The sequence below is a fragment of the Haliotis cracherodii genome, unplaced genomic scaffold (genome assembly GCF_022045235.1).
Source record: "Haliotis cracherodii isolate W230 unplaced genomic scaffold, xgHalCrac1.p SCAF_5, whole genome shotgun sequence".
Classification (NCBI taxonomy): Eukaryota; Metazoa; Mollusca; class Gastropoda; order Lepetellida; family Haliotidae; genus Haliotis; species Haliotis cracherodii.
The window spans coordinates 60246675-60265077 of NW_027266308.1; the positions used below are offsets into that span (position 1 = coordinate 60246675).

Consider the following 18403-nt stretch of genomic DNA (forward strand, 5'->3'; position numbering starts at 1 on the left):
ATCGCCATCGATTTCAAATTGTAATACGTTCTTACATGTATATTATGGGGTCACAGACGTCCGGGCGTGTAATGTGCGTCTAAATCATCCGAGGTTCAATCGACGCCCAATTAAGACCATACATGTTTTTTAAGTCGTCTTTTAGCACAGAATATGACCTTATGCTCCCGAGTTACAGAATATCTATTTTAGCATGTCTAAGATGCTGCTCCTTAGAACTAAAAATAGAAACGCTAAGTCGTTGTAACAACCCCCCTCATTACCAAATGAAAGATTTTCTAAATTTTGTTTAAAGGGCGTTGAAAAGCATTACATTTCCAAAGCCATCCTCTGTTAACATTCGTTCCATTACCAAATGGTTTCAATAATCAGGCATTATCAATAACACTACAGATGTAAAAATGAAATTAATATAATAAAATAATGTTATTTTACAAAGAAAATTGAAAAACTCGTTTTAAACTCAATTTTGCTTCAGATTTTGTAAACATTTTCACATATTCTAACTTTTGTCTTTTTGTATGAACATGTCAGTGACCTTGTATGTACTTGTACATGCAATTATAACGTGATACTGTAATAAACAACGCATTCATGCCCTCCGTGACAGGATCCGCTGAACGTGGATTAAAATACCAAATTTACCTCCTCTGGATAACAGGGTACTGTCTGCTCGAGATATAAAGGTACTGCTTCATCGGGATATAAAGGTACTGCTTCTTCGGGGATATTAAGTTACTGTCTGCTCGGGATATAAAGGTACTGTCTCCTCGGTTGGTTGGTTGATTGTTTAACGCCGCACTTAGCAATATTCCAGCTATATGACGGCGGACTGTAAAATAATCCAGTCTGGACCAGACAATCCAGTGATTAATATCATGAGCATCGATCCACGCAATTGGGATAAGATGACATGCATCAACCAAGTCAGCGAGCCTGACCAACCGATCCCGTTAGTCGCCTCTTACGACAAGCATAGTCGCCTTTTACGGCAAGCATGGGTTGCTGAAGACCTATTCTACCCCAGATCTTCATGGGACTGCCTCCTCGACATATAAAAGTACTGCTTCTTCGGGATATAAAGGTACTGTCTTCTCGGTATATAAAAGTACTGCTTCTTCGGGATATAAAGGTACTGCCGCCTCGGGATATAAAGGCACTGCTTCTTCGGAATATAAAGACACTGCTTCTTCGGGATATAAAAGGGCTACTTCTTCGGGATATGACGGCACTGCCTCATCGGGATATCAGGGTATTGCTTCCTCGGAATATCAAAGTACTGCTCCCCCGGGATATAAAGTTACTGCTTCATCAGGCTATAGGGTTACTGCCTCCTCGGGATATAAAGGTACTGCCTCCTAGGGATGAAAGGGTACTGCTTTATCGGGATATAAGGGTACTGCTTCCTCGGGATATAAAGGCACAGCCTCCTCGGGATAAAAAGGTACTGTCTGCTTGAGATATAAAGGCACTGCTTCCTCGGGATATACCGTTACTGCCTCCTCGGGATATAAAGGTACTGTCTCCTAAAGATATAAACGTACTACTTCATAGGGATATAAAGGTACTGTCTGCTTGAGATATAAAGGTACTGTTTCCTCGAGATATAACGTTACTGCCTCCTAGAGATATAAACGTACGGCTTCCTTGGGATATATAGGTACTGTCTGCTCGAGATATAAAGGTACTGTTTCCTCGAGATATAACGTTACTGCCTCCTCGGGATATAAAGGTACTGCTTCCTCTGGCTATAACGTTTCTTGTTCCTCGGGATATAAAGGTACTGCCTCCTAGGTTATATAAAGGTACAGTCTCATCGGGATATAAAGGTACTGACTCCTCGGGATATAGGTATTGTCTGCTCGGGATATAAAGGTACTGTCTCCTCGGGATATAAAGGTACTGCTTCCTTGTGATATATAGATACTGTCTGCTCGAGATATAAAGGTACTGCTTCCTCGGGATATAACGTTACTGCCTCCTCGGGATATAAAGGTACTGCTTCCTCGGGATATAACGTTACTGCCTCCTTGGGATATAAAGGTACTGCCTCCTTGGGATATAAAGGCACTGCCTCCTTGGGATATAAAGGTACAGCCTCCTTGTACTGCCCTATCCGGGATATAAAGGTACTGCCTCCTCGGGATATAACATAACTGACTCCTCGGGATATGTAGGTACTGTCTGCTCGGGATATATAGGTACTGTCTGCTCGGGATATAAAGGTAAGGTTTCCTAGGGATATAACGTTACTGCCTCCTCGGGAAATAAAGGTACTGCCTCCTATAGGGATATAAAGGTACTGATTCCTCGGAATATAAGGGGCTGCCTCCTCAGGATATAAAGTGGGGGGACTGTGGCCCAGTCGTCCAGGGCGCTGTATTTTGCTGTTAGGTCTCTTAGGAGTGCCCAGATACGCTGTGTTATATTTCTGGGTTTGTCAGCACTGTACCTTTGGGTTTCACCGAAGTGGAAAACGTCTAAGGCCTGTATCCTTTCGGGCTAACACGCCATGATATTATTGAAATCCTGTTAAAAACTCACTCCCTTTTCTCCGTGTATTACTGTCCAGAAATATCTGATATGAAACAGCTGAGTGTCACTTGCATGAAATGCACGTGCAGCACACAATCCGCAAGCGTTGTACATTTCAATTAGCAGCATTGGATGTATGTACACCACGTGATAAAATGGTAATCTCTCATCAGACAAGTCTCCAGATGTGTCTGGGATATTAGAACTCGTTCGTTGTTACCTGTTTCCCACAAAATCGGCAAGCTGATGTCTTATGCAAACAGCTGTGCCATGTTTTCAGCTATCCATCACACACAAGCACTCGTCCCAAGCTGCCCCATGTGTTTGTGAACAAGCCTCGCCTCAGTGGAGGGTAAACAAGACAAATATGCATGTGTTTATTTCACAGTTTATTTCAGTAATACGTCTCTTCTGCATCATATTTCTTAAATAAAATAAATAAAATAAATTGTACAAAATGTCAAAATGTCATTTTGGACCTTACATCATCTATGCCACATTTTTTATAAATGTATATACAATCATATATAACTGTGACTTGGGGACATTGATAAAATTGCAATTCGTAGTTTCTGTTTCAGCATCCAACTGCGATAATGAATGAAAATGGTTGACAACACATCATTTGACTATGATTAGATCTACATATGGCTAAAAATGCCTCGTAGACAAGTTAATGCTAAGGTTACACGATTCATTTACAGAACTCAGATAGCAATTATAACGTCAACAATTTCTTTGAACTTTGGATTATGTTATTTCAAACAATATAAACGGAAGCAATCTTCGTTTGGGTGTCTGATTATGCAAACTTTCAATTAATCAAAATGGCATTATTTGCGTTTTAAGGATTTTTGTATGACTAATTGAGCAGGTAACATGTCAGAAATAAACGCATACGTGGTACCTCTTAGATTCACTGCTATATGATATCTATGTTGAGACAATCTATGACAGTTGACCACTGGTCAAGTGATGGCTGGACTTTGGCCATCTGTGTAATGCTTTTATTGGTCTCTGTTGTCCTATAATGTCCGTTGATGGAAATGGGGGTGAAGCATGGAATGAAAGGTGGGCGAGTACTTCGGCGGGAGTGGGGGGGGGGGGGGGGAGAGGAGGGAGGGGGTAGGGGACAGTACAACCTACAATTGAAAAGATAAAGACATATGGCCTCAGATCAGTATCTCGAGGTCAAACATAACAATACCCAATACTTCAAATATAATAATTTTAAATATGCAAATCAATTCATAATTAAACCTAATTTCATAATCCAATATAACATAAGATCTTATCCATCAGATTCAGATTAAGGTAATGAGATCAACATGTTACTAATAAAACAAAATATCAACTCCCTTAGAAGTGTACCACCGCAATGGTATCCACAAATCATTCACGAGTCACAGACAAAATGTCGGCCTTGGATCCAGTTTGAGGAACCCCATCAGGTTGGACCATCAGTGTCTCCGCCGTGCTTAAGCTAGTGTGTTTGAACAACCATCTCACAGCTGAAAGCTTTTAATATGAAATGTATTGATCTAGCATTGAGGCCTATAGCGCTCTCCAGTTGCAGGGGGCTATTCCTCATTGATGGCCCAACAGGATTTCCGATGGATATAAAGCCGAGCTGAATTAATAAATCCGCGGTCTAATTTACAATTGAAGATAATAGCACAAATTCTATCAATACTGGAGAGTGTGAATTTTTCGACTTGAAAACTGCCAGTTGGGACAGACGCTATGATTTGGCAAATTGATATTGGTAACGGGAGTATCACTTGCAGATCTCAAGATTATTTCATGAATCTTTTAGATGGGTGATGTCGGCGCGGCGTATCGATAGCGCGCACTGGAATTGTTAAACATGGGTTATTCTGACGCGTTTCTATTGAGGCAGCAACGAGTCCATCTGTCGCGAAGCCAAACATGGTAACACCTGTCGGCGATATGCATTTACAAGGAGGCCCCGATTTGTGTAGCTCTTGTTGAGGTGGTGCTCTCCAAGGATAACGGTACCTCTCACTCCGCGTCACGTCAACCACAGACTGGCGTCGCTGACGTGTGACGTCACAAACACCAGACCACGTGGTGCGTTGCGCGTAACTCGTTACAGAATGACGCTGCAGCTGGTTGTTCCTTATATGGAATATGCAAGCGCCAGAGAACATCTAACGGGAAACTGTAGCAACTAAACATTACGATTCAGATCACGCATCGGGGGACGCGCATTTGAAATGTCGCTTTGTGTGGTGAACAATAAGTTATTTCTGCAGTTTGCCAAGTACCAAATCAACAGCGAAGCCGCATATAAATGCTGCCTCGTTATAACACGATTAATTCAGTTGAAATGTCAAGCTGTTATAAAGGATCTTTAATCTTCACCATTCTTTCATTTTACATTAAACAATAAACGTGGCAGATAAAAGGAAAAGTTTGTTCTATAAGCAGTGCTCCAGACAGATTTCAGGATAAGAAAACTCATTTTCGAATATAATGAGCGCTGTTTCCAACTTGGTAATAGTTGATGAATCATATAACGACTGTGATAACGACAACGATTGCCATTTTATATGATATAACATAACAGTAAGCCGCCATTTTGCTTTTAACAAGTAAAAATATAAACATAATGTACCGAGTAAGTCAAAAGAGTGACTTCAATACCGCGTTCCAGTGGGAGCATTAATCCTGAAAAATTCATGTCAGCTGTTTGGACTAGATAACTATGCACTAACAGCGGTACACAGAAATAGATGACAACAAAATCGATTTGTGGCTGGCGTTCGCCTGACTCTTTCAACTAGCTAAACGATAACGAAAGAACTACGTATAATAATAAGTGGTACTGTTGTCATTTGAGCTGAGAAAACTTGAAATAAGTGTCACTCTATAACAGATAAACAATTATGTCAACAGATTTGTAATCGAATTGTGAGTTTAATTTCTGTCTTGAAATATGTTTTGATAATTTGATATATTCCCCAAAAGATCCTCTTTCGTCTTAACAACAGCTTACACTTACGTATAATAAATAAGTTATGAAGTAGACTAACAAAGCATCGTTTTAACAGATATAAAATACTGTGAGCACAAGAATTGTACCTTGCAGTATCTATAAAGCACCTGTCTGGAAGGTTTACTATTTCCGAGGACGGCTCGTCTATCCAAATCTCCTAACCTGCTTGTGCAAATACGGGACAAGATTCCACAACTAGGAATGTCTTTGGCGCTACGCTGAGACAATCACTGTAACTTTCAGAAATGTTACCCACGTGTGGTCAGCTGGCCCGTCATCACGTGACCGGGGTCCAATTGCATTTCATATACAGTTAGAATTATCAGACTTCCGTGAAAAGGCGTTATGAGACATATTCGATAGATCTTTATAAATTCAACTCTGGAGACATAACAATCCTACACGAATATGGTGTAAAGGATATTTTTAACTTTTGTTCGATATTCGAATATATTTGTATACGTATCTACAAGACGCAACCATCACGTCAAAAGGCAGGGACCATATACTGTATTCGGGGGATAAAGACTTCCTGCGACAGAAACAATTTCATACGTGGCGAGGGGCGGGAGGAGTTATAAAATTGTATGGAATGGCAGACAATGAATTCTTCAAAACGAAACAGGTTCGGGATACATTGTTTCGCAAAAGGATTTGGCATGTGACAATGGATTCGAAAGTATATTGATCTGAAATATTTCAACGTACAGTGGAACCTCCTTAATGTGGACACCTCATATTTCGGACGGTTAAGATAGAGTAATGCTAAATCACAACACATGTTTTATGACCGGAAACCAGAATAAATAGCTTCATGTAAACTGGATCGTCCTCATTAAGGAAGTTCCGCTGTACAGATCGAGTTAAAACGACTCGTATCAAGTAATCACAATGCGGCATTCTTGCTGCAACACATGCCCCTGGGTTGTGGTCGCCTTTGTGGTATCCGGTAATACTTCAAAAGTACAGGTATAGTATAGTCCTTGATGAGCCGGACTGATTCACAAAACAGGTGTCATTATAAACAAATATACAAATCCGATATATTATATACACTATTTATACCATGTTCCACTTGTTGGGCACAACTCGAAGGCCCGGTGCAAAATTTAATCCATGCACCACAATCATTAAAACAAAGCTGAGAATGCTTTCAGTGCGCATGTGTGAGATTGTTGGCATGTGTGGAACAGCAGACGAGAGTTTCGCCTGACGGGCCTGGGAGCAGACGACCATACTCGCGCCATCACGGAATCACATTCGCTCTCACTTGAGGAATTCCTCATCGTCTTGCGAGCCAGCTGCATCCAATACCGATAATTTGTTCACAGTCTCTTAGGCCGTACACACATCGGACTAAGTTTCGCCTAACGCACGTATCAAATTATTAAACACTGTGTCCATATCAGAATAGATTTGTTTCTCCCTTTGTGAATCGGTTGTGAAGTTTTCGAGGGGTGTTTCAGATGATGAGAAGTTCCCAGTCTCTAAACTTTGCACCAAGGCGTCCGTGACCTCGTCCCCCATATTGCCGTCTGCTACTTGGATGTGTTCCTCACAGAACGCTGCAGACGACAAGTAACTATTGTTTACAACCTCATAATCGTATCCGTTCTTTCTCTTATAAAACGGGTACCCTTTTGACACAGAAGTCGTCCTCTTTTCCTCTCGAATTTCCGATTGCATTCTTCTCACCGTATTATTTATCAACACAGATCGTCTCAAAAAATGCTCCGGGTCCTCCATTTGACGAAGTTTCTGAATTGAGATTCGCAACACTTTTCTTCTCTCATCCTTCCTTTGTTTAGGGGTATTAAGGAATGGAGATATCCTTTTGGACGGCACAATCTCGTTAATATTCTCACATGAGTCTAAAGGGCATTTCCTTTTCAGTCCTCGACATTCGGAGGAGTCCAAGTCAATAGCCACACTTTCCCCGCCGACTGGTTTGTCTGAAATGTAAAAGATACATCAAAATCTCGAAATGAAATAACTACAAAATGGAACACCTATTACCATTATAACAGTATTTGCTAAATCAGCAATAATCACTACTAACCATGACATTATAAGTGTTAGATGAAGTCAAATACTTTTCAAACACTTACTTATCATATCAAAACATCACTGATGAATACTTAATACTAACATGCACCCATATCACAGGTCTATAGGAAAAATCGATTTTTTTATCAGTAACTAATACATTGTAATGTATACATTAGTTATACGCACAGAATATGTATGTCGACTTCATGACGATCTAGTAAAGAATCTTTCCCATCTCGACTGATTGTTACGGTATGGCCAAGGGCTGTCGCTCAAGATGAATATTGATTACCGACTCGCTTAATTTGGCGGACCGTCAGTCTGACTTAAACGGAAACATGCTGACGGATAGAATAAAAATACACTATAACCACGTCAGACGTCACATATTGCTGACTGAATGGTGACGAGACTGAATATGGTCATACGTAAGCCTGAATTCCCAATAAACGCTTCCTGATCAACGCGGAAATGACCCTTGCTGCGGTGACGGCTGACTAAGGAAATATCGTCACAGAATGTCTCAACTCCACCGTGTGGGCAATCAACGCTCAGTAGACTTGTTAGTACTTCCATATAAGTACCGAACTTTAGACGCAAGTGGTACTCAATAGCAATTATGTAATTCCGCTTTCATGTTGATAACGCGGTATCTTGTTCATACGTTTTCCGAGGCGAGTTATCTATAACCAGTGTGTCAGCACTTGGTGTAGCGAACATGTGTTAAATAACTTCCGCTGTGAGAAATAGTAGGCGACTAACGGGGAATGGGGGTTCCGGGGGACTCCGAGCTTGCAGTCGGTCGTCAAATCAAAATACACGCTTTGAACATTACAGCCGTGTGAATATTTATTTATATCGCTGGTGGTCACGATGTTATCAAATATTGTATAATTCCCGTGGGTTTTCACTACGCGGTGCAGTAGTATGAAACGATGTGACACGTTGTGATTTGAAGCTTGTTTTCTTCATGAAAAAATATATAATTAATCCCTTCTCGTTTGTTCTTTTTATTGAGGTTTACTTTGGTGATAATGTGAAACCCTAGTGGTAATGCTGATTCTCTAACGATCACGATGGGTTTTTTGTATTTTTTTAGAGAAATTTAAAAGAAATTCCATTATTTATTCAAAATCTGTTTTTCATTAAACTTTTATTCGATCTATTTCTGAAAAAAAACCGTGTATTTATTAACAGCCTTTATTAGTTGTACAAAGTTTCTGGGTTTCTTTTTCGAATTTTCTTTCTTATTCGTCTAATACGGGAAGATGATTATTTGAATCGTGCTAAAGCACACACATAATGTACAGGAATGTGTAAACAAGCCAAACCATTGTGGTCTAGTTTATCCATCTACAATTTCCACTGAACAACCTATTCTGCTACTACTAAACCTGGCTAAATGCCGGACTCTTTCACAATATCATTCCCCAGTTAACGTGACTGAATTAATTCCACTCGTAACTTCCACCAAATAACCCATCTGGGGCAATTCCGCCATCCATTCGTCTTCTCATTCTATTTGACCAGCAACATGCCCAGACCTATTAAACCGCGTCTGCTACACTACAGCTTGACCGGTCAAAATCCGCCATCTATCAGCTCGGCTTCCAAGACCAAGGTTTACTGCCCGATCTAAACAAGGCAGACGACAAGGATGAAGATTTGTCCCTGATTACTGTCGATGACTCTTGCTTCTTCCCATTAGGACCATTAATAATTACTAAATCAGCAATCCCCTTGCCGGGCGAAAGGAATGATGTCAACACTGAGGGTCATTCAATTGCTCAGTTGGACGAAACTTTCCCCTGCCAATTATACAAGAGAGGTCTTTCCTACACGCTCCCATAGAGAGAGCACGGGAGTCCCGACGGTTGTTATTTCGTTACCTGTTTTCGTCAGTCAGCGTGCCCCAGTCCGACAGTGTAATTACGTAACATTTATATTAGGTCTCTTGCTATTAAACAGTAAACGGGGTAATGAACTTGCTGATGTCAGATCTATATTGTGGTGCAAATCAGATAATGATAAGCTGTTACTGTGGTCATTAGACGTGTATTGATTGACTGGCCCCCTTACACGCATGTTGGTGGAAGTGGTATTTGAACAAGTAGCGATAAGAACACGTGTGGCTAAGCGTAAGGGGATGCTTCACTATTTGAAACATACGGATGTAAATAAACATGACCTACATTTTAACTTACAAGCTCGTGGATAGCGGGCTGACATTCACTTACGCTACAATCAAGACCAGCAGAGCTAGACTGGATGGCCTTCAGAGCTGAAATCCCCCCCCCCCCCCCATCTCTCTCTCTCTCTCTCCTATTGATATAATATAAAATAATATAACACCCAATGAAACAAATCAGTGGTTAACATCATACGATTTATTTTAAGTGAGAGACACCTACGCTATCTAAATCAAACAATCAACATATTTGTTGAAAACGTCGTCCTTGTCTCACTCAACACTTTAACTACATACATAAACCAAAACACATTTAATGAATAAAACGTTTACAACACGTATAACCGTTTGTTTAAACTCAGTATGAAAACCAACGGCGTTATTCACCCTCCCTGCCACACCCCTATATCAATTTGTATTATTGAATAAGCCTGTCCTTTGGTGTCGTCCACAGGCAGGTGCCCGAACATCGATCTCGTCGCCGTGTTTACCGCGGCTTGAGGAAGGGTGGGACAACGCCGACGGTGACCGACATGCAGAGGTTGTTGTCGCCGAGCCAGTGTTTAAGTCGCCGGATAGGCACAAGGTCACATATAGTTTATTCTCGACTCCATGCAGGGAACTTTGTTTGAAGTCTCCGAGAAGCACAGCCTACTACAAAGAAACCTCTAGCCCTCGTCTTTACAAAACACATTTAGCATACCGCTTGGTTTAGATGACTATCATACAGAACTTGAAACTACAAGATGTTGAATATTCGTATTTGTCACGAATGTATCGAGTTCTGCCACTCTTTAACGAAGTTAACACTGGGCCCATGTTTGTAAGTTACTTGAACATCTTAAATAATTATATGAACTCCTAATGTCACTTCATATATGTATTAAGTCAAAAGACATATTTGTATTTTATGTAACCGGCCAATAACAATAACATCTAAAAAATAGATGTTATGATTTTTCTTTCTGATGATGTGACGAAACATGTTGAAATTCGCGAGTAATTCGGTCGAATTCTGGAGAAACAGGAGTTTTTATGAGTTGCCTAATAATGCAGTAATACCTTTTGAGCTAAATTATATTGTTGAAAGGTTACAATAGCTAGTACGACGTTCCAGGATGTCACAAACAGTACCTATTGTCGTAACCCACGGATGGTTTCACCCCGTCATTCAAATAAACAGGGTTGTAAAATGGAACTTGTTTTGTGAAATATACATGCATCGACACGATGCAAATAGTTGTATCTTCATCACCAATTCACAGATTGCGAATTTCACGATCATATTCATACTAACCCACTCGGAAATGATCGGGTTTTGCACCATCACAATGTGCTCTTACTGATACGAGCTCATCTAGATCAAATAACGCCTCTGCGAGTCTTTACCAACACACAAGGCGATTATAAATAAACAGTTAAGATATTTAAGTTTTCCATGCATGCATTCATCGTCGGCCCTGGGGCTCCAAGTCTGCTTATACAGCCCATGAGCTTTGATTACGGCCGAATAGCTCTCGTAACATTACACTGTGCCAGAGGAGAGACGCAATAAATCACTTTCTAGGATTTGCAGTCAGGACTTGTGGCACGGGTGCTCGATCTGGGCTGCCATGATGAGCCACTAAACCCTAACCGTGGATATCTATCATCAAATATGGATGTCTGATATCTTTGGCCCTACCTTTGATGTTATTTTGTATATGTTCAATTAGTGATCAAATAGCTGGGTGGTAAGAATGACATTAATGGGAGGTTTGCCATTGCGATCCGGGCCTGTGCAATAACAGCTATCACAACCACAAGATTGCCACAGTTGTGGACATGTAAACTCAATAGTCAATAAGACCAGAATATTCAAATTTTGAGCTTTTTAAACAGATAGAATTTCAAATAATTCTCCGAACGTCTAGACATGTCAATTTCAGATGTATCACGTTACGATCAATGGGTAAATAATGGTTTTACAAGGCTGTGACGCAGAAACCATCAGTTTCTCGAAGCCACATAATAGTTAAAACACGAGTGGTTTCTCGCAATGTATATCACGTGTCAGTTCGTGAAGACACCTGTCAATCAAAATAGTTGAAATACGTACCAGTCCACAACCAACATAAACTATTCACAATATTTTTCGCTCGTAAAGTGGACGCCCCAAAATCAACAATTAAGTCAATTTCAACAATGCCCATTACAATAATTAATTAATTAAAGCAAAAGTCAGAAAAATAATAAGGCTCCAATGGAACGATATTTAATTACAGTTTATTAGTAAAATCGTTACGAGATTAGTAGGGTCAATGAATGACATTTTTCGGTAATAGTCCAAATCAGAGAGCGACCGATGTAGTTCATAATTAATATCGCTGCTCATCTATTTCGGTGAGCAATTGTTTAGATTTAGCAGTTTCCTGCATCGCTTCACGTCACAAGAAGTCTTTGTATCATAACTCGCGTCACAGCAAGTGCTTGCACTCAGTCCTATCTGTCTATTGCAGCCTGGCGTGCAAGTCATCCGTGAAATACACGGGTGAAATTGACAAAAGCCTTCGGCAATTAACAAAGCACCAGGGAACAGGCGAGCGTTTGTGATCTGCCCAGTTGAAATTAAGCCCTCACCTCTCAAGCAGACAATGGCGCTAGCCTATATGGTTTGAACGTCGAACAGAGCAGTGTATTGCCCCCAAAACACAATTGTAAATACCTCTAACGCACAATACACTTCCTAAGTCGGATTGTATGTACAACTGGAAATTGACACGGGAATAACGCTAGACTGACTTCTCTCAGATCGATATCGATTAGGTTCATATCAGGATTTGAGATTGAACGACCCTTAAGAAACAGTGAGTCTATCGAAGATGGAATGAGGCTCGTTAATGCGGTAGTCAAAACATGCATGTATGTCCTTATAAACACGCAGCGAACAAGAGCTCCCCCCCCCCTCCTCCTCCTCTCCTCTCACAGATGGCATGTATCAACGCTGAAAGCTTAGCAGACACTTGTCTACAGTTCAGACCAGTCAACAGTCTGCGTTTGTCCACGGCGAGCCGCTCGAGCGATTAATACCAAAACATGTTCTTATCACACGGGCAAAATATACAGACGAAGCCCAGGATCTAGTGTTTTATGTAATGACACAACCACGGGTATTGATTAGAAAGTACAGTCTCATTCACATAAAATTTACTTTGCAATTAAAGCAGAGCTTTCAAATATAAACCGGATTCAAATGTCGCATGCATTTAAGCTTCAATGAGATCAATGTTTGCTGCGCAGGAGAATCACTTAATGCACTTTCAGAGAGTAGTGTGAGGGTTTTATTACACTCGTGTTTGAAATGGAACTTGGCGAAATAAAAACAACAACAGAAGATGGCTATTAATTGGATGTTGAACAAAGACGGTTGATTGTAAAGCGAGCCTATATGCCTGTGACGCGACGCAAACATTACAACGGCGGATAGGTCAAAGATACACTGCGGTAAAACACGTAGACTACACGTGGTACACGGACATGCTTCGCTCTGGAGAGAGTTATCTCTTATTTCTTGAGATCATCTTTGACATGCGCGTTTACTGGCGTGAATAGGAAAATAGCGTAAACGCCACATTGATTTATATTCGGATGGTTAATAATACAGCGTGTGCAATTATATTTGAAGAAGTCCTTCGTTGTGTGCATTACAGCGAAATTTTGCTACGAGACGAATAAGTACTTTGATGGTTCATTTCATCTGATTTACCAAGTATGCATTATTCATTTCATCTGATTTACCAAGTATGCATTATTAAGCCTATAGATAAACAATATTTAACGTTCAACTTAAATATTACACGAACATATCGAGTTACAAATATTATTTTTTTAAAGTCCAGATATTATTTTTTGCTTTATTTAACATTAAGCTTTAGATCACTTAATAACTATTACGTATGAGATTACTTACCTGATATACTTGACACATTTTTTACGTCTTCGGGTTGGGTCGTTGTGTCCTCCACGGGGGTGGGGACCGGGGTGTCGGCCCGAGGGGGTGAGGTTACAAAGTTAAAGGTAAGATCCGGTGAATTGAGGACTTCGTCAGCCCCACACAGTCTGTGGTGGGGGGTGCACAGGGGGTTCATCGATAATACCACAGTCATGTCTGAAGTAGCTTTCTGTCGGGGTGGCTGGTACACGCCCGACCCCCCTACCTCATTAATCAGTGGGGGAACACAATAACAGGTAGCTGTCCCACGTACAAGACCGGTAGATCTGAAGTAAAAGACAGTATGTGAAATATAGACACTTGGTCCAAAATGTTAATCAATTTAGTTACCTAAGTCTGAGGCATTGCAGTGCGCTTCCTATCCCCCGACTCGCTAATAAGCGATCAAGACACATGGTTAGTTTGAGGAAACTGAAACGTTAGCTGATAGAGCGACAGGCAACTAACTCAAGAGCCCCGGCGTTCACAGTAGGCCCCAGAGAGTCACATACATCGCTGACAGTGACCCCAGTAACAAGTGTCTCCAAACAATGAACCCGACCAACAGATAAAACTCTTTTTGTAAACACGACAGATTGTTAATCTATCGTGAAGAAAACACAAAATCAAAACAATTACCTTTGTGAAGTTGAAATTACTTCCAATGAATACTGTATGCGTACACAGGAATATATGTTATCCGACAAAGACGTTGTGATCCTAACAAAGTGTTGGTTGTACGATTGTGAACTTCACTTGGAACAGCTGTCTCCACCGTCAGAAGGCACGCGTATATTTGCTTAACAATACCAATACTGGCTGTTCCAGCTAGCGCCCGGCCGCCCTCCTGGACAATTCACTGTCCGATGATTAAGAAGCGCATTGTAAGAGCAAATTAAGACCGCTGCAGTAGACCCACTGAGTCTAGCTAAGGAAACACACGGATCTCGATTCACTGTCACATACAACCAGTCGATAATAGATCCACACTGGTATGAGCAACCACTGGCTTCTTTGTCGCGGGACTGTTTGCGTTAGTGCAACCGTAGCAGACGATCTCTTTCCATACACTGGCGAGGCGGTCGCGCAAGGGGAGTGAGTGGCGATATGTCACTCGCTGCGATTGGCCGATTCGCCCGATTAATTGCTGTCAATGAAAGAGCGCGTGCCACTACCCCTACCCCCCTGTATAACGCTAATATCTCGAGGATCCCGCTTACCCCTTGGGTCAAAGGTGAAATGTGAGCTTTCATGGGTATCGTCACATTTTCCGACATTCCGCTCGTCTGGTAAAAATAGCTCATATTGAAGTGAACGGGACATATGTAATTACAGCCTCATGTTGCTGTGATTGTGTCTTATGTTGCCCCACATATAACAACACTGGGAGAAACGTGGAGAGAAACTGGACAATTAACCACTAGCTTCTAGCATCACTCGACATGGTTCGGGACTTTGACAGTTAGCCCTAGAGCGTGTACCCCGACAAGACTGACAAAAAGCGGGGTGGGGGTGGCTGGGAGGGGAGTGGACGGCGACAGAATTGCGGATGGTCTGAGTGGAGGGGGATAGCTGGAGGGCAGTGAGGCTGGGGAAATGGGGGGGGGGGGGGGGGGGGGGGGGGGGGGGCTAGGTGAAGGAGGGGTAGATTTGGAAGGGCTGGTTGGGGGATGCGGAGAGAGTTGAGATGAGGGGGATGGAGATACTACTGTTTGAAGGGGCGATGGAGTGGCGGAGAATGAGGATACGGTGGTAGGGGCGTGGTGGGAGGGGTATGCACATGGCTTTAGAGAGGGAGGGTGAAACGGCAGGGGTTGTAAATTAGGGGCCCTATTTAGGATGAAAAAAATAGGGCCCGGGTATACGTTAGGGGGTAGAGGGTAAATACAATGTTTGTTGTTGTGTTGTTGTTTTTTGTTGTTGTTGTTTGTTTGTTTTTTGTTGTTGTTGTTTTTGTTTTGTTGTTGTTGTTGTTTTGTTTTTTTTTGGGGGGGGGGTGAGGAGGGGGGGGGGGGGGGTGTCAGACACTAGTATGGTTGTTTAAAGAGGTTGGTTTAATGACAGCTTGCAGATGGAGTTAAGATCATTCAAGTACAGCTCCAGACTACTGCCGACAGGTACTGTTGCAGCTAGAGGGGTGCAATGATTGTCAGGAAGCAAGTCTGCACATGAATGAAGAGGAAAATACAAGAAATAGAAATACAAAGTGGGTACCACGTAGGAGCAACGTCAGTCATTTAATATAAATACCCGTAAATGCCAGAACAATGAATCCGACCAGAAAATGTGATTTTACGTCTCTTTTTATTAATATCGCAGTCGTATATAGATCCCAGCTGGGTGCCCTACTCTCCAGCGTGACCCTCTGACCGTGCACGTGGGGAAGGGGGGGGGGGGGGGGGGGCGCGGTAATTAACTGTCGCCGTATGTACAGGACGGAGCGGCTGGCCAGGGGGAGGCAGGATGAACACTAGAAGGGCGTGGTGATTTTGTTTTTGAGCTGCGGATGTAATTAGAACAAAATTGAGATGGATGGTATGCGAGTGTTTAAGAAAAGGTCAAATTGAATAAATTATTTATTAAAGACGACGATCAGGGTTACCGAGGAGGCGTTCTACCAGAAAATCTAATATAACCCACGACCAATTGGTATCGGGTATACCAGCACCACGCTCCATCCTCCGCCCCCATCCCAACCCCCGCGATCTGTTATCCATATCTCAAAGTCACTCACTTACACCCCATTACTTCTAGCATACATACACTTGATAAATCCCGCCATGTACCCATCTTTGTTAACAAACACATTGCTTGTGTTTTTAGCAATGGAACGCAGCGGCGTATATTATTCTCATCGATTGAACAGCGCAGGGGCATATAGCCACATCTCCCCATTGACAGCTGTACATGGCTCAGATCGACGATTTCTATTCTGAATACGAGCCGACTTGTTCCTGAATCATCGAACTTAGCATCTACTTAACAAAAGGCAAGACGACGTAAGATAATCTCTTTCCAGATCTCGCTGTGACGCTGGCGAGTATGCCTGTGCCACATGGAGTCTCCTTGCAATGCTATCAAAGCTAGAATTGTGTTCCCAAGATTCCCACACCACATACGAAATTCATTTAGGCCCGTGGTGGAGCCTACCCCATACTGGGAGTTGTATGCATGTTGGCCTGTGTCTGTGGGGGTGATTAGTCGTCCCCATACCCCACCCCCAGTCCTGGAGATACCGTTAGACGGGTAATCAGTACGTCGGTGTCATGAGTGTCAATTACGTTTAGGACCACCACGGCGCCTACTACAACAACAACTACTACTACTTCTACTACTACTACTACTACTACTACTACTACTACTACTACTACTGCAACTACTACTACTACTACTACTACAACTACTATTACTACTGCAACGACTACTACTACTGCAACTACTACTACTACTACTACTACTACTACTACTATTGCAACAACTGCTGCTACCACTTACTACTACTACTACAACTACGACTACGACTACTACTACCACTGCTAGAGCAATCACTAAAATTTACTACATCTACTACTACCACCACTCCTACTACAACAACCACTACCGCTGCCACAACCACTACAACTACCACTACTACTACAACAACTACCACTACTGCATGTACTAATCTACTTAGCTGTGAGGGCGGTCGGGTAGCCTAGTGGTTAAAGTGTTCGCTCGTCACGCCGAAGACCCGGGTTCGATTCCCCACATGGCTACAATGGATGAACCCCATTTCTGGTGTCCCCCGCCGTGATATTGCTGAAATATTGCTAAAAGCGGCGTAAAACCCTACTCACTCACTTAGCTGTGAGGATCCGGGTTAGAACTGGTCTTAAGCAACCCATGCTTGTCGTAAAGCCGACTAACGGGATCGGGTGGTCAGGCTCGCTGACTTGGTTGATGCGTGTCATCGTATCCCAACTGCGTAGATCGATGGTCATGATATCAAATCACTGGACTGTCTGGCCCAGACTCGATTATCTACAGATTATGAACAAACAAACAAACAAACAAACTACTGTTAGATGGTCTTGTTTGACAACGATGTAAGGATCTATACCGAAACATCGCCTCAGTAAATAAAAAAGTCGTTATCCATAAATTGTGTCCACTTTGTCATCCGTCAACTTCTAAGTAACGCCAATAAAACAATTTACTGTTGCATATGGTACTACGGTTAACTTACACCGATGCGCTATTATCACCTGTAAATGATATACATAGCCATCAGTAGTCTGATCTGGAGGCCGTACGTTGATTACAGGTGCGCTCGAGATCAGGTGCAAAAGTTACCTGCCTGGCTGATGCGTCGTCTCTTGAAACACACGCGCGCACTAAGAGCGTGACGGCACACGCAGGTTTATAACCACAACGAGAGTACTCACCAAGTCACTCGAGTAAAGTTTATTCTCATAAATAAACATGTGACAGAGAGAAGATATACATTCATCACATTGTCATTTTTCACTGGCAAAACTGAACCGCCGTGTTTTATTTTAGAAGAAGAGCACGATTCCTAAGCTCACATACAACGCGGGATATATCTATGTTTACTTATTTCGGAGTTGCTGACGCACTGGACAAACAACACGTGCACTTGTCT

At 42.1% G+C, this 18403-nt stretch overlaps 1 protein-coding gene across 1 annotated transcript; it reads right to left on the bottom strand.

The window, feature by feature from the left end:
- Positions 1 to 3640: 3640 nt before the first annotated feature.
- Positions 3641 to 14817, bottom strand: LOC139443061 (SERTA domain-containing protein 4-like). Its single transcript, XM_071223981.1, has 3 exons — positions 14401 to 14817; positions 13741 to 14048; positions 3641 to 7506 (listed from the first exon to the last, which is right to left on the bottom strand). Exons 2-3 carry the CDS (start codon positions 13934 to 13936, stop codon positions 6911 to 6913), a joined length of 792 nt encoding a protein of 263 aa, XP_071080082.1. The 5' UTR covers positions 13937 to 14048; positions 14401 to 14817; the 3' UTR covers positions 3641 to 6910.
- Between the last annotated feature and the right edge of the window lie 3586 nt (positions 14818 to 18403).

Coding starts and splice junctions, on each gene's coding strand:
- LOC139443061 (XM_071223981.1), bottom strand. CDS start 13,936: ATGACTGTGGTATTATCGATGAACCCCCTGTGCACCCCCCACCACAGA. Junction 7,507..13,740: donor AAATGTGTCAAGTATATCAG/GTAAGTAATCTC, acceptor TTTACATTTCAG/ACAAACCAGTCGGCGGGGAA.